Genomic DNA, 18,010 nt, shown 5'->3' with positions numbered 1-18,010 from the left:
GGAATTTCTTACTAGATTGGTAGATGTATATATGATTGATTACTTGGATTGTTACTAATGTAGATAAAATATTGATGTAATAATTATTTTTTAAAATATTTTTAATTTGAAAATATATTATATTAAAATAATATTTTTTTAACTTTTAAAGAAAAGAAAAGATAAAAAAAGAAAAGAGAAGAAAAAATGCCTCACAAGAAGTGGCCACCCCATTTTATTTTTCCTCCCCCTGCAACAACAAGCAAGCAATGCTAATGCCCTTTACGCCGTAGAGTAATCAGGCTCATGTTTTTTGAGAAGAGAAGATAATGGGGCTTGAAGCCTTGGTGAAGGCATTCGAATGAAGCCTAAAGAGAAACCCAAAGCAAAAATCAGCTTTAACAAATATAAAGACCCAAAGCCCACCTACAAAACAAGAAAATATTGTAGGTGTTTTTATTCCAAAGCCGAGCTCCAATCCACAACAAAATCATCCTAAAAAAATCGAAGGAGCGAAGGTATAGTCATAGATGGCTAGTTCCTGACTTGCTGTTTGAGCTCTGCGTTATTGTTGGAGGGTAAGTTCTCTCATGCTAAATCTCCATATAAAAAGAAAACATTTTTCTTTATTGCTGTGGTTTTCTTGTTATTGGGTGGTTGTTGTTTTCTAAATTATTATTCTCAATTTCTATAATTTACACGATTATTGTTTGCTTCCTGTTCGGGTGCTGTTTATGGGATATTTGAGGCAGTATAAGGTATATACCATCTTGCCTTTCACCTTTTATCTGTTGTTTCATCTTTTTTACTCTTTGCATGGCTTCAAAGCTGCTTGAATCAGTTGTGTCCTTGAGGATGAAAGAGAGCTCCGACTCTCTCTTACGCAAGCCTTATGATGAGCTTGAACCTACACTAAGTCCCGCATTTCCTTTAATTATAATACCAACCTCGCAAGATCAGCACTGAAGGCTCAATCTTGCCATTCTTTATAGGGTTTTAAGTTAACTGAACCCCATTTAGCCAAGGATCATATCAAGCATCTACATACTGTTGTTACTAATGGGTATGCCTTGTTTGTTAATTTTATTGTCAAAATTGTTAATGATTTGTATGGAAAGTTTGTTGATTTGGCTATGGATCTGTTGATTTGTGCTGTAAAAGAAATAATTGATGTTTTAGGAGTTGGTTTTGATGGCTTGTCAAGGAAAATTGTTACTGGGGATTTTAGTGATGGGAATTTGTGGTTGTGTTTCAAGTTGCGCTATTTTTTTTAAGGATATGGAATTGTTTAGGGAAAGAAGAGCCACTGGCTTTCAGAAGTGCATTGTATGTTTATCTTTGGTCGTTAGCTGATCATTATAGGGTATCAAATTATAGAAGATGGAGTCTTTAAAAAAAACTAGAGATTGTGTTTTGTGTCAAGTTGTTGAGTCAGCAATTTGATTTTTGTATGAAGATTGGAAGGGACTTTGTTAGGTTACTGCAAGATTTGGTTCGTGTTCCTGAGTTTCAAAGCAAAAAAGACCTACTAGATGTTGAACCCGAGTATGTTCAGGACTGAAGGATTTCAGATATTATTGAAGCTGAACTTCTGTAGGACATCTACTAGTCATTTTTTGCTTTGAATCACTCCAGAAATGGAAAACCAGTTGAGGTTTTTGCTGATGCATGTAATGTTTGGGAGCCAGAAGTGGTATCAAGTGTACCATGCCAAGAAGTTTGTTTTTGGGTCACCAAGAGCGACTCTTACAATTGACATTGTTCAATTCATATGTTGTGAACACTGCCCATCTACTGAAACTTCTTAGTCGGATGTATACCAAGATGGGCTGTTATAGGTTAACTTCTAGAAACTTGTAGAAAGCATTATGTTGAAGCCAATATTAACCTGGCCTTATTTTGTGACTGCTTTTCTTGAATGAAAAGTTGATAGCATAATGAATATTGAACCTGTAATCTTATTATTGACTTTTTTATGCTTATTGCTGACAACCATGATATCATCTGCTATCATGTCAATATTAGTTGTCAGTCATCAACTCTCACAGTACATGTTGAAAAGGGAGTGATTCGGTCAGTGGATGTTCTGACTTTATGTGAACCTGTTTCTCCTTTTCTGAATGAAGGTCATACGAGGATAGTATTGCTTTTGAATGTAGGAGGCAATGAGTTGCAACTTGCCTGTCTCCTCATTCTCTCCCACACTTGAGTCTGCAAAGCATTTCCCATCTCAAAAAGCTAACACAGTCCCCAGAACACATCCTATGAACTGAAATTCAGGCTCAGTACAGGCCCTATTGAAATGGTTGCAATTAGCAGCGATTCCAGCAGAGAATCACCAAAGTCAAGCTTGATTGGCCTATAACGACAACATAAGGGAAGGAAAGTAACTAAATGTGGTTTCTGTATGCCTACAACTGGCTACCATGTTGCAATGCAAGAAAATAACTAAATACATCAGCTATCATGTTTCATTAACTATAAAGCGTGCCCATCATATCAGGCAAGACAATGCTAACTCATATTCAAAAGCATCTTCTTCTTCCCTAATTTCTTCACAGTACTAATGCTTGCTTCTGCAATTGACAAGGTTACCATTTCTAGGTCACCATTTGTTGCTTTTTCATTAGATATGGCCTTTGTGCTTTTATTTCTTTGAGAAATCTTCTTACAAGTTATTTATGGTGTAGATTATGATGAATGAAGTAGCTCTCTCCTCTGGATTTTTATTTCCAAGTGTCAAAATTTCATTCTTCCAAAGGACAGCAAGGCTTACTAGCCTCAAACCAAAGGCAAGAAAGAAAAATCAATCCCCCTTTCTTGTTATTGCATTTCTTTGCAAGTATTATAGAGATTCTTATCTTTCACTGAATCTTTTTTGTTTTATACACAGGTAACAAGTGCTCTTTGTGTCAAATGCTCTCAAAAACAACTAAAACTGAATTCCAGAGCTGATGAGAATAGGTGATTTTCCTTTCTCTCTAATTTTTGAGAATCAATTTTGAGTGGTTTACTAAATTGGTTGTCCTCAATCATTAGACAAGAGAACACCTACTATATTCATTGTTTTACTTGTCACAAATGTTTTGCTAAGACATACTGGTGTAATCCAGGAAGGTTCTAAAGAAATCAGGAAAGAAGGAGCACCACTTATGGCAGAAAAGAGATTCAGCTGGATCTGGGCAAAAGGCACTGAATCTTGTTAGAATTGTAAGTTTCTTCAAGCCTAGTATTTTGCCTAGCAGAGAACTGTTTTGAAGTTTATGGCAACCTTAAACATATATCTAGAACAATGAAGTTTAGTAATAAAAAGTGCTTTATGAAAATTAATAATAAAAAGTGCAATGTTCTCTGTCTGAAATTTAATTTTCTTGTTTGGTTTGAAATGGCAGGTTTCTGAACTTCCTAATGAGAAAGAGGCTGTTTATGGAGCATTAGATAAATGGACAGCCTGGGAGACAGAGTTTCCATTGATTGCAGCTGCGAAAGCTTTAAAAATATTGCAGCAGAGGAGGCAATGGATGCGTGTAATTCAAGTATGCCACGTTCATATTTTTGTACTCATGCCTGAATATATATGAACCATTCTAATTGATGTTATTGAAGATAAAATGATATCTGATTGTTTACATCAACTGTTGCATTATTTATAATTGAACATCACCATATGGCATCATCATATGGTGAAACTTAATAGCTCTGCATCTGGTCATATCCTAACCTGATATCTCTGATGAGTTATTTTGAGTTCATATATTGATGAACATTAGTTCAATTAAGGGAGTTTCTTGGAAGGATTAACCATGTGCAATAAAAATTCTTTCCCACAGAACCGTTTTGTCGTATTGATCTGTAGGCTAAACTGTGAGAAACTGACTGAACAAATAATGTGAAGTACTTTCAGTGCTAGTTGGTTTCTTTGTCTTCTGTGGTGTTTTCTTGTTCTTTTTTTCTTTACTTTCTTTCCTGATGGATGTTGTGTCATAATGTTAATGAGTACAGTCTATTGTGATATTTCTAGCTTATTTGTGTAAATAATTATTGTTGCTGGAGTGAATATTTTACAATTCTATTAGCCTGTAGTAAGTCTATTTTGTACTCAGGTGGCAAAGTGGATGTTGAGCAAAGGTCAAGGAGCAACACTGGGAACATATGACACCCTTCTACTGGCATTCGATAAGGATGACAGGGTAGATGAGGCTAAATCATTATGGAACATGATTATACATACACATACTCGCTCAATGTCGAAGCGCTTATTTTCAAGGATGATTTCTCTGTATGATCATCATAACATGCAAGATGAGATAATAGAGGTACTGGTAAACCGTTCCCATCTTTTCTTTCAATAATGTGATTGGAGCACTCGAAATCTGAATAATTCTTAATTTGAGAGTTATAGATAATTCTTAATTTGAGAGTTATAGGCATGGTATTAAAGCTTGAATTTCTTTTTACGAGAAACTCAGGTGTTCGCTGACATGGAGGAGTTGGGTGTAAGACCAGATGAAGATACTGTTTGGAGAGTGGCACGTGCCTTCAAGAAATTAGGCCAAGAAGAGAAGCGGGAATTGGTTCTTGAAAGGTACCAGTGTAAATGGAAGTATATCCACTTCAATGGTGAAAGAGTTAGAGTGAAGAGAGATAGATGGAATGAAGAATGATTGATAACGTGACCAATTGAAGTTGACTAATCGGCACCGGGTGCCATCTGATTGAAACATGATGTGCCGGCAGTAGTGGCATGCATGCAATCTAATGCTCACACATCTGTGTGAAGAGTAGGGTGTTGCAAATTGGAAACGACTACTGTGCAAGAAGTCCTGAATGTTGTGGCGAGGATTTCATCAACTCAATCCATCTTCATATGTCTGAATGCATACTTAACTGTGTATCTGCTGTCTGTTGGTTTACAGTGAGCAGAAATTGGCCTCCAAATGTGAAGTTCTGCGATCCTCTTCACACATTGTTTCAGATCAATGGTGTGGAGATTGGCGCAAAAGTATATGGATTTTCTAATTCTCAAGTTTCGCCAATTCCTAGCGAAAGCTTGTTCGTTTGTTGTAAGATGTGTTCGAGGAAGTCGAATAATTCCTCATGTACATCGATGATATAGACCAGCACCTCTTTAAATTAGAAGGTTACAACCGAATACTAGGTCTGGAGGCATAGAAAAGATCTGCAGATGCCAAAACAGTCTTCGTTCTGTAATAAAAAAACTCGCATTGTGCTTCTAATGGCAGTAGAAATGGTTCAATAAAAATTATTTTAAAAGTTAATAAATGATTCATGACTAAGACTAACTTTCAATTATTATTCACAAAGTAATTACAACTAAATTATATTTTTGTTATTATGTTTCTAGAGTGGAGGAAAAATTGAATTTCGAACATTTTAACGTACAAAAAAGAAAAACAAAAATACTGTAAGTTTAAAACATTTTAAATTATTGTAGTATTGAGAAAGAGATGGTGCGCAAGGGAAATTGGAGTTCAAACCATCTTGTCCAATGGTAGTGGCCAGCGAGGAGAGAAATAAAAGAAAAAAAGAGGGAAACACCAAAAACCTGAATTGTAAAAAAGAGGAAAATGTTGGTTTTAAGGTCACCAAACAGGTTCATTTTAAACCAAAATGTTCTAGATGACATAAAAGGGCAAGAGAGTCATATAAGGAAGAAAAAAAAAGAAAAAAAAAAGGCATTAATAAAAAATAAATAAGTAACCCCATTTTAGAGAAAGAAGACCACCATAATTCTCTCCACCATCGGTTAGCCATTGTGGAAGACAGTGGAAGCCTCTACAACACTTCCCTATACTGCTAGAGCCACGCTGAGGTAAATCATAACCCTGCTTCCCTCTTTTCTTTTTCTTTAGGATTTATGGTAAAATAGTGCAAAATGATGCTTTTTGTGCCTTTTGATTTTAAAATGCATGAACATAAGTAAAAAAAAATGATGTTTTGAGGTTTAGTTAAGTTTAATCTAGATATTGTGTGATTTTATATATAAAAAAAACACGCTAAAAATAAAATAAAATAATGGCTAGATATATGAAAAATGCATGGATAAAAATCTAAAGTTTGACTTAGGGTTTATTTACGTTTAGTTTAGGTGCGGCCTTTTAATATATATAAACCTAATAAATGTGTTTATTTTGATTAAAGAAAAAAATACAAATACATAAAAGCCCATGGACCGGCATTCTAAGCCTTTCAAAACACATTTGTTTTTCTAATTAAAAGAAAAAAAATACACCGTAAGCTGATTTTTGCCAATTTTTTTTTTCTAATAATCAATATTTGCCAATTTTTTTTTAATGTTTCTCCCATCGTAATATGTTAGGAAATTAGAAATGAAAAGATAGCATTGCCTCTGTTTCCATGTTTTGAGGGAAAAAATGTTAAGAAAATTAAGATACTTTACTTTGTTTTGGATCCTAAAATTGGAAATAAAAAGAAAAGAAAAATAAATAAATCTTTGATTTTTCTTTTCGACACAAACAAGTTAACACCAGAATTGAGAAAAAAATTCAAAGGAAATAAAAAAAAAACAATTGACAGAATTTTTCTTATAATAACTACTAAAAAAAGTTTTTGTTTATTTTCCATCAATTTATAGAAATAAAGAAACTTCACTTCCATCACTTTTCTTAAACCAAACCAAAAAATAAATAAATTTAATTTTCCTTTTATATATATATATATTTCCCCCCCCCCACCTTAGTTTTGTTTCTTTTATACTCTTCGATATTTTTCCGTTGCAATATAAATTGTAATAAGTACTTAGAAATAAATAGCAGCATTAATAAAAATAAGAACTTGCATCTACATTTCTGGGAACGCTCTCCAGGAACAAATCACTATAATTAATTGTGGATGAAAGCAAAGGCTAAGCTTAAATTCCATGGGATAATATTCTAACAACCCCAAAATATTTATGTTCAAAACAAAAGTAATGACATAATAATTCAGTTAAAATTAGAGTATTTTTTTTTTTTTTTCATGCAATCAATCAAAAATCAACAAAGTTTCATTTGTATTTTTATATATCAAATTATTGACTCTTCTTCTACAATTTATAATTATCAAATTTCTTATTTGTCTCATCATCCAATCCTTTCATTACACAATCATTTCTCAATAATCAAAATCACATATGTTTAAACAATTCAATATAACACATTTACACAGATACAATTTAATGAATTATTTTACAAATTATAACTAAAGTATATTACATCATTTAAAGATTTACAAATATGGACCATAAACAAAATTATAATTGAAGTAAGTACATAGTTAAAAAAGAAACTCATAATTAAAATTATACTAAAATAAATTTGGATAAATTATTGACATGTTAAATTCTGAAATTTATATTACATAACAAAATAATAAATTCATTCATTACAAAATGATATCCAACAAAATATAAGAAAATTAATCTACTATTAAGTTTGATATGATAATGCACCTGAAAATTAATTTAATACAATAATTCAATTAGACAAATGAAATAAAATATCAATAAATTCTTTCTTTCTTACTTACTTTCTTCTTCTTTTTATTTTTATTTTTTTATGAAAATTTGCTCGTAAAATCATTAAATTAATTCGTTCATCAAGCATTATATTTCAATTAAATTTCTGAATAATCCTTAATTCTTGGATATGAACCAAAAATGTAATTCTTTTTATCGCTCATTAACCCAGGCATTAATTCCACTAATACGTGATTAACTTTTCACTCGTCCATTCAACATGCACTAATTCTATCAACCTGGAAAATTAGTTCAACCATTCACCAGGGTACTAATCCCATTAATAAGGAAATTATTTTCTTATTATGCCCATTCATCAGGGCATTAATTCTATTAAACCAAGAATTAGTTCAACGATTTGCCTATTCACCAGGGTACTAATCCCATTAATAAGGAAATTATTTTCTTATTATGCCCATTCATCAGGGCATTAATTCTATTAAACCAAGAATTAGTTCAACGATTTGCCTATTCACTAGGGTACTAATCCTATTAACCATAGAATTAATTCTTTATCACATCCATTCACCAAGGCACCAATTCCATTAGTCCAGAAATTAGTTCAACGATTTGCCCATTCACAGGGTACTAATCTCATTAATCCAGATAATTAATTCCTTATCACACCCCTTCACAAGGCATTAATTTCATTAGTCTAGGAATTAGTCCATCGCATCACATATCTTATTTCATCAAGTAAACAAAATAATAATTACTAATTTATTACCCACAATTAATCAAATAAAAATACAAATTGACCAATAGTAAATTCAGGCACCAAATAATTACCTGATGACTAAGCTCGAGCTGAAGTTTTATGTTGCGGTGTCGGCTAGATAGCCTCTCCTGGATTGATAATAATATCACATCATAACATTCACACACACACACACAGATACACTTTTTTTCTCACTAAAACGCCTTAATCAAGTTTATTTATTCATATCAAACTTTAACTAATATCATCATTCTACTTTTTATGTGGACACAATCAATAAATAAAATCCTTTCAATTATCCTTTTATTTGCTAAAAAAATTAGATTTAATGACAATCATGAAAATTTTCATCTTTCTTTTGTAAATTTTTCTTCTTATTCTTCAAATTCCCACGTTGTAACACAATTCATTTCATCATTCAAATAAAAAAAAAAACATTTCTTTAATTTTATTTGTTTTTGGCTGAAATTTAAACTAAAGGAAAACATAAAAATTTCATGCTCTATTCACTCTTACATTAATTTCTCTCACTCTTTAACATTAATTTCATCTCTTTTCTATACAATACCATCATTTTATCAAAATTCTTACATTTTATTATTATTACTATTATTATTTTTTGGCCAAAAATCCCTTCTTCATCAAGAACACCTAAAATTTTGCTTGAATTACCATAATTTATTACTTTCTCTATCACTTTAATAATCTTAACACAATTTCACAATCAATTATAACTTTCCTCAAAATTTATCAAGAACCCTAATTTTTAATTAATTTCACAAAGTTTAATCAATGTAAAGTATAAATTCTTCATGAATCTCATTTAAAAGGGTTAGGGCACATTACCAAGCGTTAGGCAAAGATTTAACACTTTTAAATTGAAGAATTTTTCATAGCTTTGATTTCTCCCCTCTCTTGGTCGAATGCTTCTCCTTCCCTTTTGAAAAATCAAATTTGTGTTGTTTTTTATTTTTATTTTAGTATTACTATTATTTTTTATTTTATTTTACCACCCGTACAAAATATTTTATTTTCAAATTTTTAAATTTATCATTATTTTTATAATTTAATTTATCACTTTCCTCTATTTTTTATAATCTTTGACTTTTATTATTATCAATAATATTACAAGGGGGTTTACAAATATATTTAAAATTGAAATCTTTCTCTATCAGCTCTGAGCTTCCTATAATGCGCAAATTAAGAAAGAACTGAAGAAAAATAGAGACGAGGGAGGAGACAGTGCCCTATACTAAAGATACTGCCATAGGGCTTCTTACATAATGGTGACCATTAGACCAAGTGTACCAGCCAAAGGCATACTCACCCTTGTTGTGATCCTTTGACATGGAATCTTCCCTTGCTTTTATTGTTATGATGAAGCTTTTCTTCTGCCCTACATGACTAAAAAACAAAACACTCGGCGACGCTTTGACAGCGAATCCCAAAGGTGGCCGGGCACTAAAGAAGTAGACACTACTGCTAGCACCAACGTTTGTGACAGTCCTTGTAATGTTTAGAGTGCCATTGAGCTTAGGAAGTGACACTGATGGATAGTTGAAGTTGTATATTGACGGTGATACTGCCGGGCACTTGAATTTGGGGTAAACGTTTTTGACTCCATAGCTGCAAAGATAGAGCACGTAATCCGTGTAAGATGCATCGTACACTAGACCAGGATCTGCTGCCTTTGCTGGACGGAAGTGCCCTGAACCAAATTGGAATGGAGTCGCAGCGTTGCCAGATTGATCGGCTATGGGCTGATCCATGTTGTTCTTCATCCAGGCTGCATATCAAACAATGGAGCATTGAGTATCATTAGAACTGACATTCAGAATCATGATACCGAAGAAGGATCGGAGTTTACCGGTGGTCATGAGGGCGGATCTTATAGCAGCGCTGCTCCATTCAGGGTGTATTGCTCTGAGAAGTGCTGCTGCAGCAGCTACATGAGGACAAGCCATCGAAGTTCCAGAAATAATGTTATACTTAACCAATCGCTTGTCTTCATACAACTTTGATGGGGCTGTTGCTCCACTCCATGCGGCCAATATGTTTACTCCCGGAGCTGTTATGTCCGGCTGACAAAAAAGTTTCCGTTATTGTCTTCGGAGACAATTAGCTATACTAGCAGATTCAGACTTACTAAGTTTCCTCTGAGGAGTTATTCTTTTGGCCAAAACATATTTCTTTGGTAAGAAGTGGATATAAGAGAAAAGGAGAATGAGAAAAATAAGCAAATTAATCACCTTGAGAATGGAAGGATGAATCGCGTTTGGACCTCTACTGGTAAAGGAAGCCATGACTGGTGCTGGTCTATACTGTAAAATTGTCCTCGCTAGCCCAATTCTAGCCATTGGATTCTTGGTGGAGCGGATGTAGTTGAGAATTTTCATGGCGTCATTGTAGCCTACTGAAGTTGCTGGAAGAACATGCGCATCCACAATTACATCATTCCCATTTGCTTGGCTATTTCCTAAGATGAAACCACAACCTCCAGCCCTTTTCACCTCCATTCCTTTGGCAACTCGCATTCCAGATCCTCTCATGCACAGTACTATTTTTCCTCTGACCTTTCTAGGTGAAAGAGAATTGGGAAGGCATTGGCTGCATTAACATATTAAAAAGTATTGATTACATAATGTTACAGAGAATTGTTTTGGAAGTTCTTACTCTAAAATTTTCGAAAGCAGATGATTGCCAAAGAAGTTGTCGGGGTTCCGTTTCTAAAATAGCTAAAAAAAATACACAATCAAGAGAAGAGAAAGAGGAAAACTGGTTACAGGAAGATGAACCCCGATATTCCTACAAACGGACTTATAGTATAAATTGTCAGTGAATAATAAAGCAGGAACAAACCATGCACCAGGGCTATAAAAATACTGTATATACCTACAAAATAACAGAGGGATCACTACGTACCAATTAGCAATATAACAAAGACAAAACGTTTCTATTATGACCTTTTCTTCTTTTTTTGAAATTAGGCGTTGCATTGAATTCTAGGATGTGAATGCAAGCTCTGGAGTTAAAAAATATAGAACATAACTACAAAAAGACAATAGAGGACTGCCGAGTAGCAGCATATTTTCAACAAATGATAGTATATCCCTATTATATTATGGTGAGTTTTCCGTCAAATTCCCTCGTTATCCATGAAATCACTACACCAGCCTGCTAACAATCATTTTCCTTCACAATATATATAGCATGAGTGATGATGATATACTATTAACCAAGACGTCTCCGTAAATTGTTTTGAGAGGAGAGAAACCTTGTTACGTTCTTGGGGACATTGGAGGCAACTGCGTCTGCTGCAAACACTAATGGGCAATCTTTGTCCAGCTTGTAAGGAGTAACAGTTTGTCCCTAAGATCAAAATATGAATTTAAGAATAAATTCATTAATGATCCAAGTAAAACCGGATATAAACAACCATAATAATTATCAAACAAATTCTTTTTTTTTTTTTTTTTTTACCTCAATTTTCATCCCATTTCCTAGCACAAGGGGTCCAAAAAATGCACGGTCCACGCCGCTAGCACCTACTGTGATAACCCAAGGACTTGGATTTGACAATGTAGATGGGGCAGGGCCTCCATTCCCTGCAGAACACGCCACCACAATGTTTTTTTTCAAAGCGTGGAAGGCACCAATAGCAATACCATCTTCTTTGAGAGGAGTCGGTTCTCGGGTGCCAATGGAGATGCTCATAACATGGACTCCATCACCAATGGCATCATCAATAGCTGCAAGCATATCTTCCTCGAAACATGTGTTGCCTTCAGCCTTTTCTTGGTTCGGGATCGCCCAACACACCTTGTATATTGCCAGGTGAGCTAACGGAGCCCCACCCGTGGCAGTTCCACGAGCGAAGCCGCCCAAAGCTGCTGCATTTTTTACCCGGCTTCCAACAGCGGTGGATGCTGTATGAGTCCCATGGCCGTCCTTGTCTCGTGGTGACCTGGAGTCCTCTGTCCTATTCAGTGGTCCATAGTAGTTTTCAAAACCCTTGATGTAGTATCGAGCTCCAATAATTTTCCTGCAAAACGCCCAAGTTTGTATCATAGAGTTTCAAGGACAGAGACTAGTTTGTTAAAGAATTTCAATTAGAGAGAAAATCATGAAGTTGTTTAACATGTTCGTTATCTTACAAACTTAAGACCATGATTATGATTAGTTTCATTGCCAGATAGTTCACAAAAAGAAGTCAACTTATAAAATCTAATCTGTGAAGTTTAAATGTGTTGGTTTTTAGAAGAAGCATTAATTCCCCGTTTTCATCTTACAAGGAAGGTCGAAACAGAGGAAATCCTTTCTTCATTAATGGGGCACCATATTTGTGATCGGCCCTCAGTCTCATGCTCTAAATTTCCCATGTAAAAAGCTCAAGTATTGCCATATCCTCCTGTCAAGCCATTATTTTAAATCAAAAGACAAAGTTTCACTGCTTTCAGATTAATGTTCCTCAAAAAATGCGTACCAAACAAAGCTCTGTTAGCCTCGCAACCAATGGTTAGGACAAATGGCACTGGTGCTGGCTCATGTATGCATAGATGTATTTATCATCCAAAAAGTTAGAATTTTTTTTTTTTTGGTTGAAGGAGATCGTTATTAATTAATTATAATACAAAGATACGATTTTAACTTCCAGAAACTAATTAAATACAGATGAAAACTGAGGGCTAAAATCAAACAAAATTAAGCAGACAAAAAATAATTGCATCGGGCAATGGCAAGATAAGGAGAGCTCACATGTTGGGAATTGTAAGAAACCAAAAAAAAGGAACCGTACATCTGATTTCTTTCTTGGTTTAAATGGAACAGACAAACTAGGATCACTCCTTAACAGAGACAGCCATTAAATAAAATTCATAGAAAGACATCCATGGTATGGAGGGCTGGCCCATTTAGAAGCTGGCAATGAAAATACCATGTTTGGTTCTTAGGAAAAGTAGAGAATCTATCCATTGACAATAATATAATGACAGGCATGGTATCCTCTTGTTAATTATAAGTACGTACTTGTTGAATTGTTGGCATACTACAATTAATTTTGAAAAATCTACAATCAAGAGTTCATAGAAATCTGGCCAAGTACTATTTTTACGATTAAGTTATTTTATGTGTAACACATTTATCAATATATATCTCCATTGATTCCAACTAGTTATTGACCAATCAAATATGATGCTTTATTATCTTTTCTCCTTGTCCTATTAAAATCCTTCATGGTGCAGAGTTTCAGTAGCTTTTGGAATTCTGTATCAGTCAAAACTATGATAATTTATACTTGTAGCCATCATTTGAAACATGCTCAAACACTTTTTATGCATGGAAAGACGTGGCAATGGTGACATGACTCTGTAGAGAAGAAGAAAAGAAAGTGGAGTCTAACTAGGGATACTGCATTGGGACACGATAACAGCAGCAGTATTTTCACGATACAATCATCATCACGCTTAACCAAATGCCATGAACAAAGGAAAAAAAAGCACATCAAGAGCAAGAGGGTTCAAAACCAGAATCATGCCCCTCATAGAAATCAAGGGCACAAAAGTTAAACCGGGGTCACTGCTCACACAGACATGTTTCACATAAAAAAGACACCGAAGTCTTGGTCATAACCAGCTGTTAAACTTATTCGCGTTCATGGGTTAACTTCTTCGAAACAGCATAAATAATCAAGCATGACGATAGAGTTACAAGGACTAGCACTAGCAAAGGTATCAGAAGACTCACTTATTACAGTGGGATGAGTTAAAATCTGGTCCATTTTGGCAGATTCCCTTCCATGATTTTGGGATGGGTCCCATCCCTTCATCCGTGAAGCTTTGTGATTCTGGCCACACACCTGATTGGTAATATTATCAAAAACCATTCTGACATTATCACATTGAATCATATTTCTCAGAACCAATCAGTTATCATTATATGGATATATGCACGATAACTAGACTACAAAATAATGAAGTAGGAATCACATGAGCGGAGAGTTATCATTATATGGATATATGCATGATAACTAAACTACAAAATAATGGAGGAATCACATGAGCGAAGAGTTATCGTCAGCTAGAAATCTACTAGAGAACAATATATGAAGTTGTTTTTATTGGCCAGACTTATTGTTACCACTATCTATGAGCCCAACTACGACTTGTTTTCCATATCCTGCTCTCTTTAGTAGGTCTTTGCCCCCGCCGAAGCCATGATTTACGTTATGTCCCTCTTCTTCCAAGCCTGCAAATCTCCATGATCTTGTTGTTTGCACTGAGTACTTTCCTGGGTTGCTTTTAAAGACTGACACCACCTCTTTCAACTCTGCAATGTATAATTTAAGCTCCGATATTCAGAATGATGAACATATATATACATGGCAAGCGAAATCATAAGATGATTTCTTATATATACCTGATAGCTTGGACGCTTCATCTGGGTTTAGCAATGCCGCGAAGCCATTGATGCTGTGCTTGTAGCTGTAAAGAAGAGAGGCTGTAGCTTCTTCTTCAGTCTGTTTCACTCCATACAAATATGAGCGATGGAATTCTTCTATTTCATGTAATGCTTTGTCTCCTTTATGCTCTCCAAAGTACACTATGTAGACCTGTTATATTGCCATAAAAGCATACGATTTAACAGAACTTCGTCTTCTTAAATAAAAAATAAAACATGAACATAAACAGATCATAAGAGAAAAGAAACCTGCTTCTCCTCGCATGAGGCTAAGAGAGGAAGAAGAAACAGAAAGAGGATGGAAAGTTTCTTCATTGTTGGTGACGTTTCTAGTATAGTATGAGATTTGGAAGATTGAGTAACCTCAATATAAAAGAGATACTAAGGTTTCTTTCCAAATCAAAAGGCTCCCCTGTTTTATAGAAGATAGCAGGGAATGATGTGATACAAATATGTATAATATTTTTTTCGGCATTTTATATGGTAATTAATCCACTAATTCAAGCCTTCCCTGAAAGGAGGCCACAAATAGACATCCATGACCATTAAAAGAAAAGGGAATTAGTAACTTCAGGTAATTATAACTCAGTCCTTGTTGTTTACCAAACCTAATTAGTTAGTCCTCATATTCATATAAATTACATATTTAATATTTCACATTTTTTTCCAAGTAGTTCTTTTATTTTTTTTAATAAAAAAAAGTATAAAAATTGAGGAATTTATGTTAGATCCCATGCTTTATTGCAAAGGATTGGTAAATATTTTTATTTAAATTAGTAGTCTCAGCAACTATAGTTATGTTCAACTTCAAGATTCTCATCTATATAACTCATGTCCTCATTTTTCCCTTTTACTTATACCTAGGTCCCTTATTTTACTTTATCTATGTGCAGTGGCGGAGCTAGAGTATTTAAAATGAGGGGGCAAATTAATTAACAAATACTATATTATATAGATACGTGTTAAAAATCAATTCGAAACAAATATACTAATTTAAAAATACTTTTAAAATGAAAAAACTTACATTATAATTATTCTAAATAAATTTTTATAATAAAAAAATTCAGTTTAGTTATATAATGATTGTAAATCCTCCATACAAAATTCATAATAAAATACATATTAATTCATCAAAACCCATTTTACACCCCATTACCATGTAAGCATGCTGTAAATAATGCATGGATATGGATCATCATTGATAGTTTAAATTTATCATAATAGATCATTTTTAAAAATAAAAAAAATAATTTTTTTATTTTCTTTTTTTAAGAAAAAACCAACATTTAATTTTGCAAATATCAATATTTACTCATTGACAACAATTAAAATGTTTGCTTGTTTATCTCGTGAAAAAATTTAATTTCATATCGTAACCAATTCAATTAAAAATAATATAACCTTTAATTAATTTAAAATAATTAATTAAATCTATATCTATTCTTCAAAAACAATTCAAAATAATTAAAAAAAATTCAAAGGGGCAATTGCCACGAAAATTAATTTTATTTGTCATTTCATGAAATTGGGTTTAATTTTGAAACTTAGGTGTTTTATAATTAAAGAAATAATGAGTACCAATTACAATTTATCAATTTTATTATCAAGTTGAAAATTTGAGGAAATTTAGGGAAACTGATTTTCTATGGAATTAATAATAATTTAAAAGTATTAATTGAACAAATGATGGATAATTATTTTGGTGTTGATTATTTATCAATAATTTTATTATTTAGTTCATATTTTGACACGAAATTGAATTTATGTAGAATTGATAATTAGCTATTGGATTGTTCTTGGATTTATCGAGATTCTTTTAAATGGTTGTATAGGCTAGATTATCTTGAAGGGGTTGATGATTTTATTACTTTTGTATTTTATAAGCCAAAGAAGATAAGTTAAGGTGAAATTAGATTACTATATCTGAAGCGTAAGAATAAAAAGTTTCACCATAAAGATGTTGCGACAATGCATCTACTTTAAAAAAGAGCTTGTTGAGAAATACTTATGTTATTTTGAGAACCCTATTTTCTTTATATAACCATGTTAGAAAGCATAGTTGACTAAGCTTATAGTTCTAACAACATACATGAGTTTACTGATGATAATAGTAATCCTTATTAGAGTATCATGATGGATGCAATAAGAATGAATTAATAATTATTTAGGTAAAGGTTCATGTAACAATCCTTTAGAATATAGATGCAACTAGATTTTTTTTAACTTTTAAAAAATTCTAATGAACCATTATAGGATGGGTGTATAACTCATAGTAAACTATCGATCATTGTACAAGTGTTTGCCATCATGTTAGATTATAGGTTGAGTGAGGCCGATTATAATAGGATCTTCAAATAAGAAGAAAAACATGTTACTTGAAGGGAATAGATTGAAAGATAACTTCTATGTTGAGAAATCCATGATGAAATCTCTTGGCTCGGGATACCAAAAAATTGATATGTGTCTAAACTTTTGCATGTTGTACTATGATAAATATACAAATTTTACCAAGTGTAAAATCTTTCAGCATGCTTAGTATAAACCTAATAATGGTAGAGGAAGGAAACTTGTCGTAAATAAAAAATTGAGATACTTTCCAATCACTCATAGGCTGCAAAGGTTATTTATGTCTTCAAAGACTACTGAGCATATGGCATTATATCATTCATATGAAGATTGGATATAGTTATAGTGTATCTTTTTTGTGATGAAACTTGGAAGCAGTTTTATAGGTGCATCCTTAGTTTTTTATAGGACCACGGAACATACCTCTTGGTTTGTGAACAAATAGATTTAATCCATTTGGATCCTTTGCTGCTTTTTATTCTTGTTATCTGGTCATATTGATAGTTTATAACTTGCCTCTAAGGATGTGTATAAAGCCAAAATTCTTGATATTATTTATTGTCATACAAGTTGTTTACATTCCAGGTAAAAATATAAATGTTTGTCTTTAACCTTTGATTAATGTGTTAAATCAGTTTTAGTTAGTTACGGATTTGATATAGATTTCTTAAGAAAATAAAATTTTTAAATGAACACAACTTTAATATAGACTATAAATAACTTTTCTGTTTATAGGATGGTTTCAAGTTAGAGCATATATGAAAAATTTGCTTGTTCATGTTATATGGATAATAAAAAGGAATTTACCTTAATCAATGTTGGTAAAGCTTCTTTTTTTTTTTTATTATTATTATCACCAGAGGCTTTTTTCCAAGTCATAATCAATTCAAAAACAACAGAAAAGACTTCTTGAAATGTAAAATTAAAAGGAATAAGGAATATTGTATCACTGGTATTGTTAGGTGAACAAGTCT

General features: G+C 33.0%; 2 protein-coding genes across 10 annotated transcripts; one reads left to right on the top strand and one right to left on the bottom strand.

Moving 5' to 3' along the window:
* The first annotated feature begins 283 nt into the window (after positions 1–283).
* LOC118054807 (pentatricopeptide repeat-containing protein At4g18975, chloroplastic) lies at positions 284–5,282 on the top strand. 9 transcript variants are annotated; one of them, XM_035066525.2, is made up of 8 exons: positions 284–557; positions 2,106–2,569; positions 2,670–2,771; positions 2,873–2,943; positions 3,093–3,189; positions 3,372–3,515; positions 4,083–4,295; positions 4,449–5,282. In XM_035066525.2, the coding sequence occupies exons 2-8, from the start codon at positions 2,546–2,548 to the stop codon at positions 4,641–4,643; spliced, it is 846 nt and encodes a 281-aa protein (XP_034922416.1). In that variant the 5' UTR covers positions 284–557; positions 2,106–2,545; the 3' UTR covers positions 4,644–5,282. The 9 variants fall into 9 exon arrangements, with proteins under 9 accessions (XP_034922416.1, XP_073268885.1, XP_073268886.1 ...); XM_073412784.1 differs by having other exon boundaries at positions 732–2,569; XM_073412785.1 differs by having other exon boundaries at positions 284–737.
* Positions 5,283–9,382: 4,100 nt separating this feature from the next.
* On the bottom strand, positions 9,383–15,146 carry LOC118054813 (subtilisin-like protease SBT5.6). Its single transcript, XM_035066535.2, has 9 exons — positions 14,940–15,146; positions 14,649–14,841; positions 14,370–14,558; positions 13,977–14,088; positions 11,715–12,276; positions 11,509–11,603; positions 10,484–10,841; positions 10,102–10,315; positions 9,383–10,020 (listed from the first exon to the last, which is right to left on the bottom strand). Exons 1-9 carry the CDS (start codon positions 15,003–15,005, stop codon positions 9,482–9,484), a joined length of 2,328 nt encoding a protein of 775 aa, XP_034922426.1. The 5' UTR covers positions 15,006–15,146; the 3' UTR covers positions 9,383–9,481.
* Positions 15,147–18,010: the final 2,864 nt, after the last annotated feature.

This window comes from Populus alba, chromosome 11 (genome assembly GCF_005239225.2).
Source record: "Populus alba chromosome 11, ASM523922v2, whole genome shotgun sequence".
In the NCBI taxonomy this organism is placed as follows: domain Eukaryota; kingdom Viridiplantae; phylum Streptophyta; class Magnoliopsida; order Malpighiales; family Salicaceae; genus Populus; species Populus alba.
The sequence above is the reverse complement of the archived record's forward strand: the minus strand, read 5'-3'. Positions and strand labels throughout refer to the sequence as shown.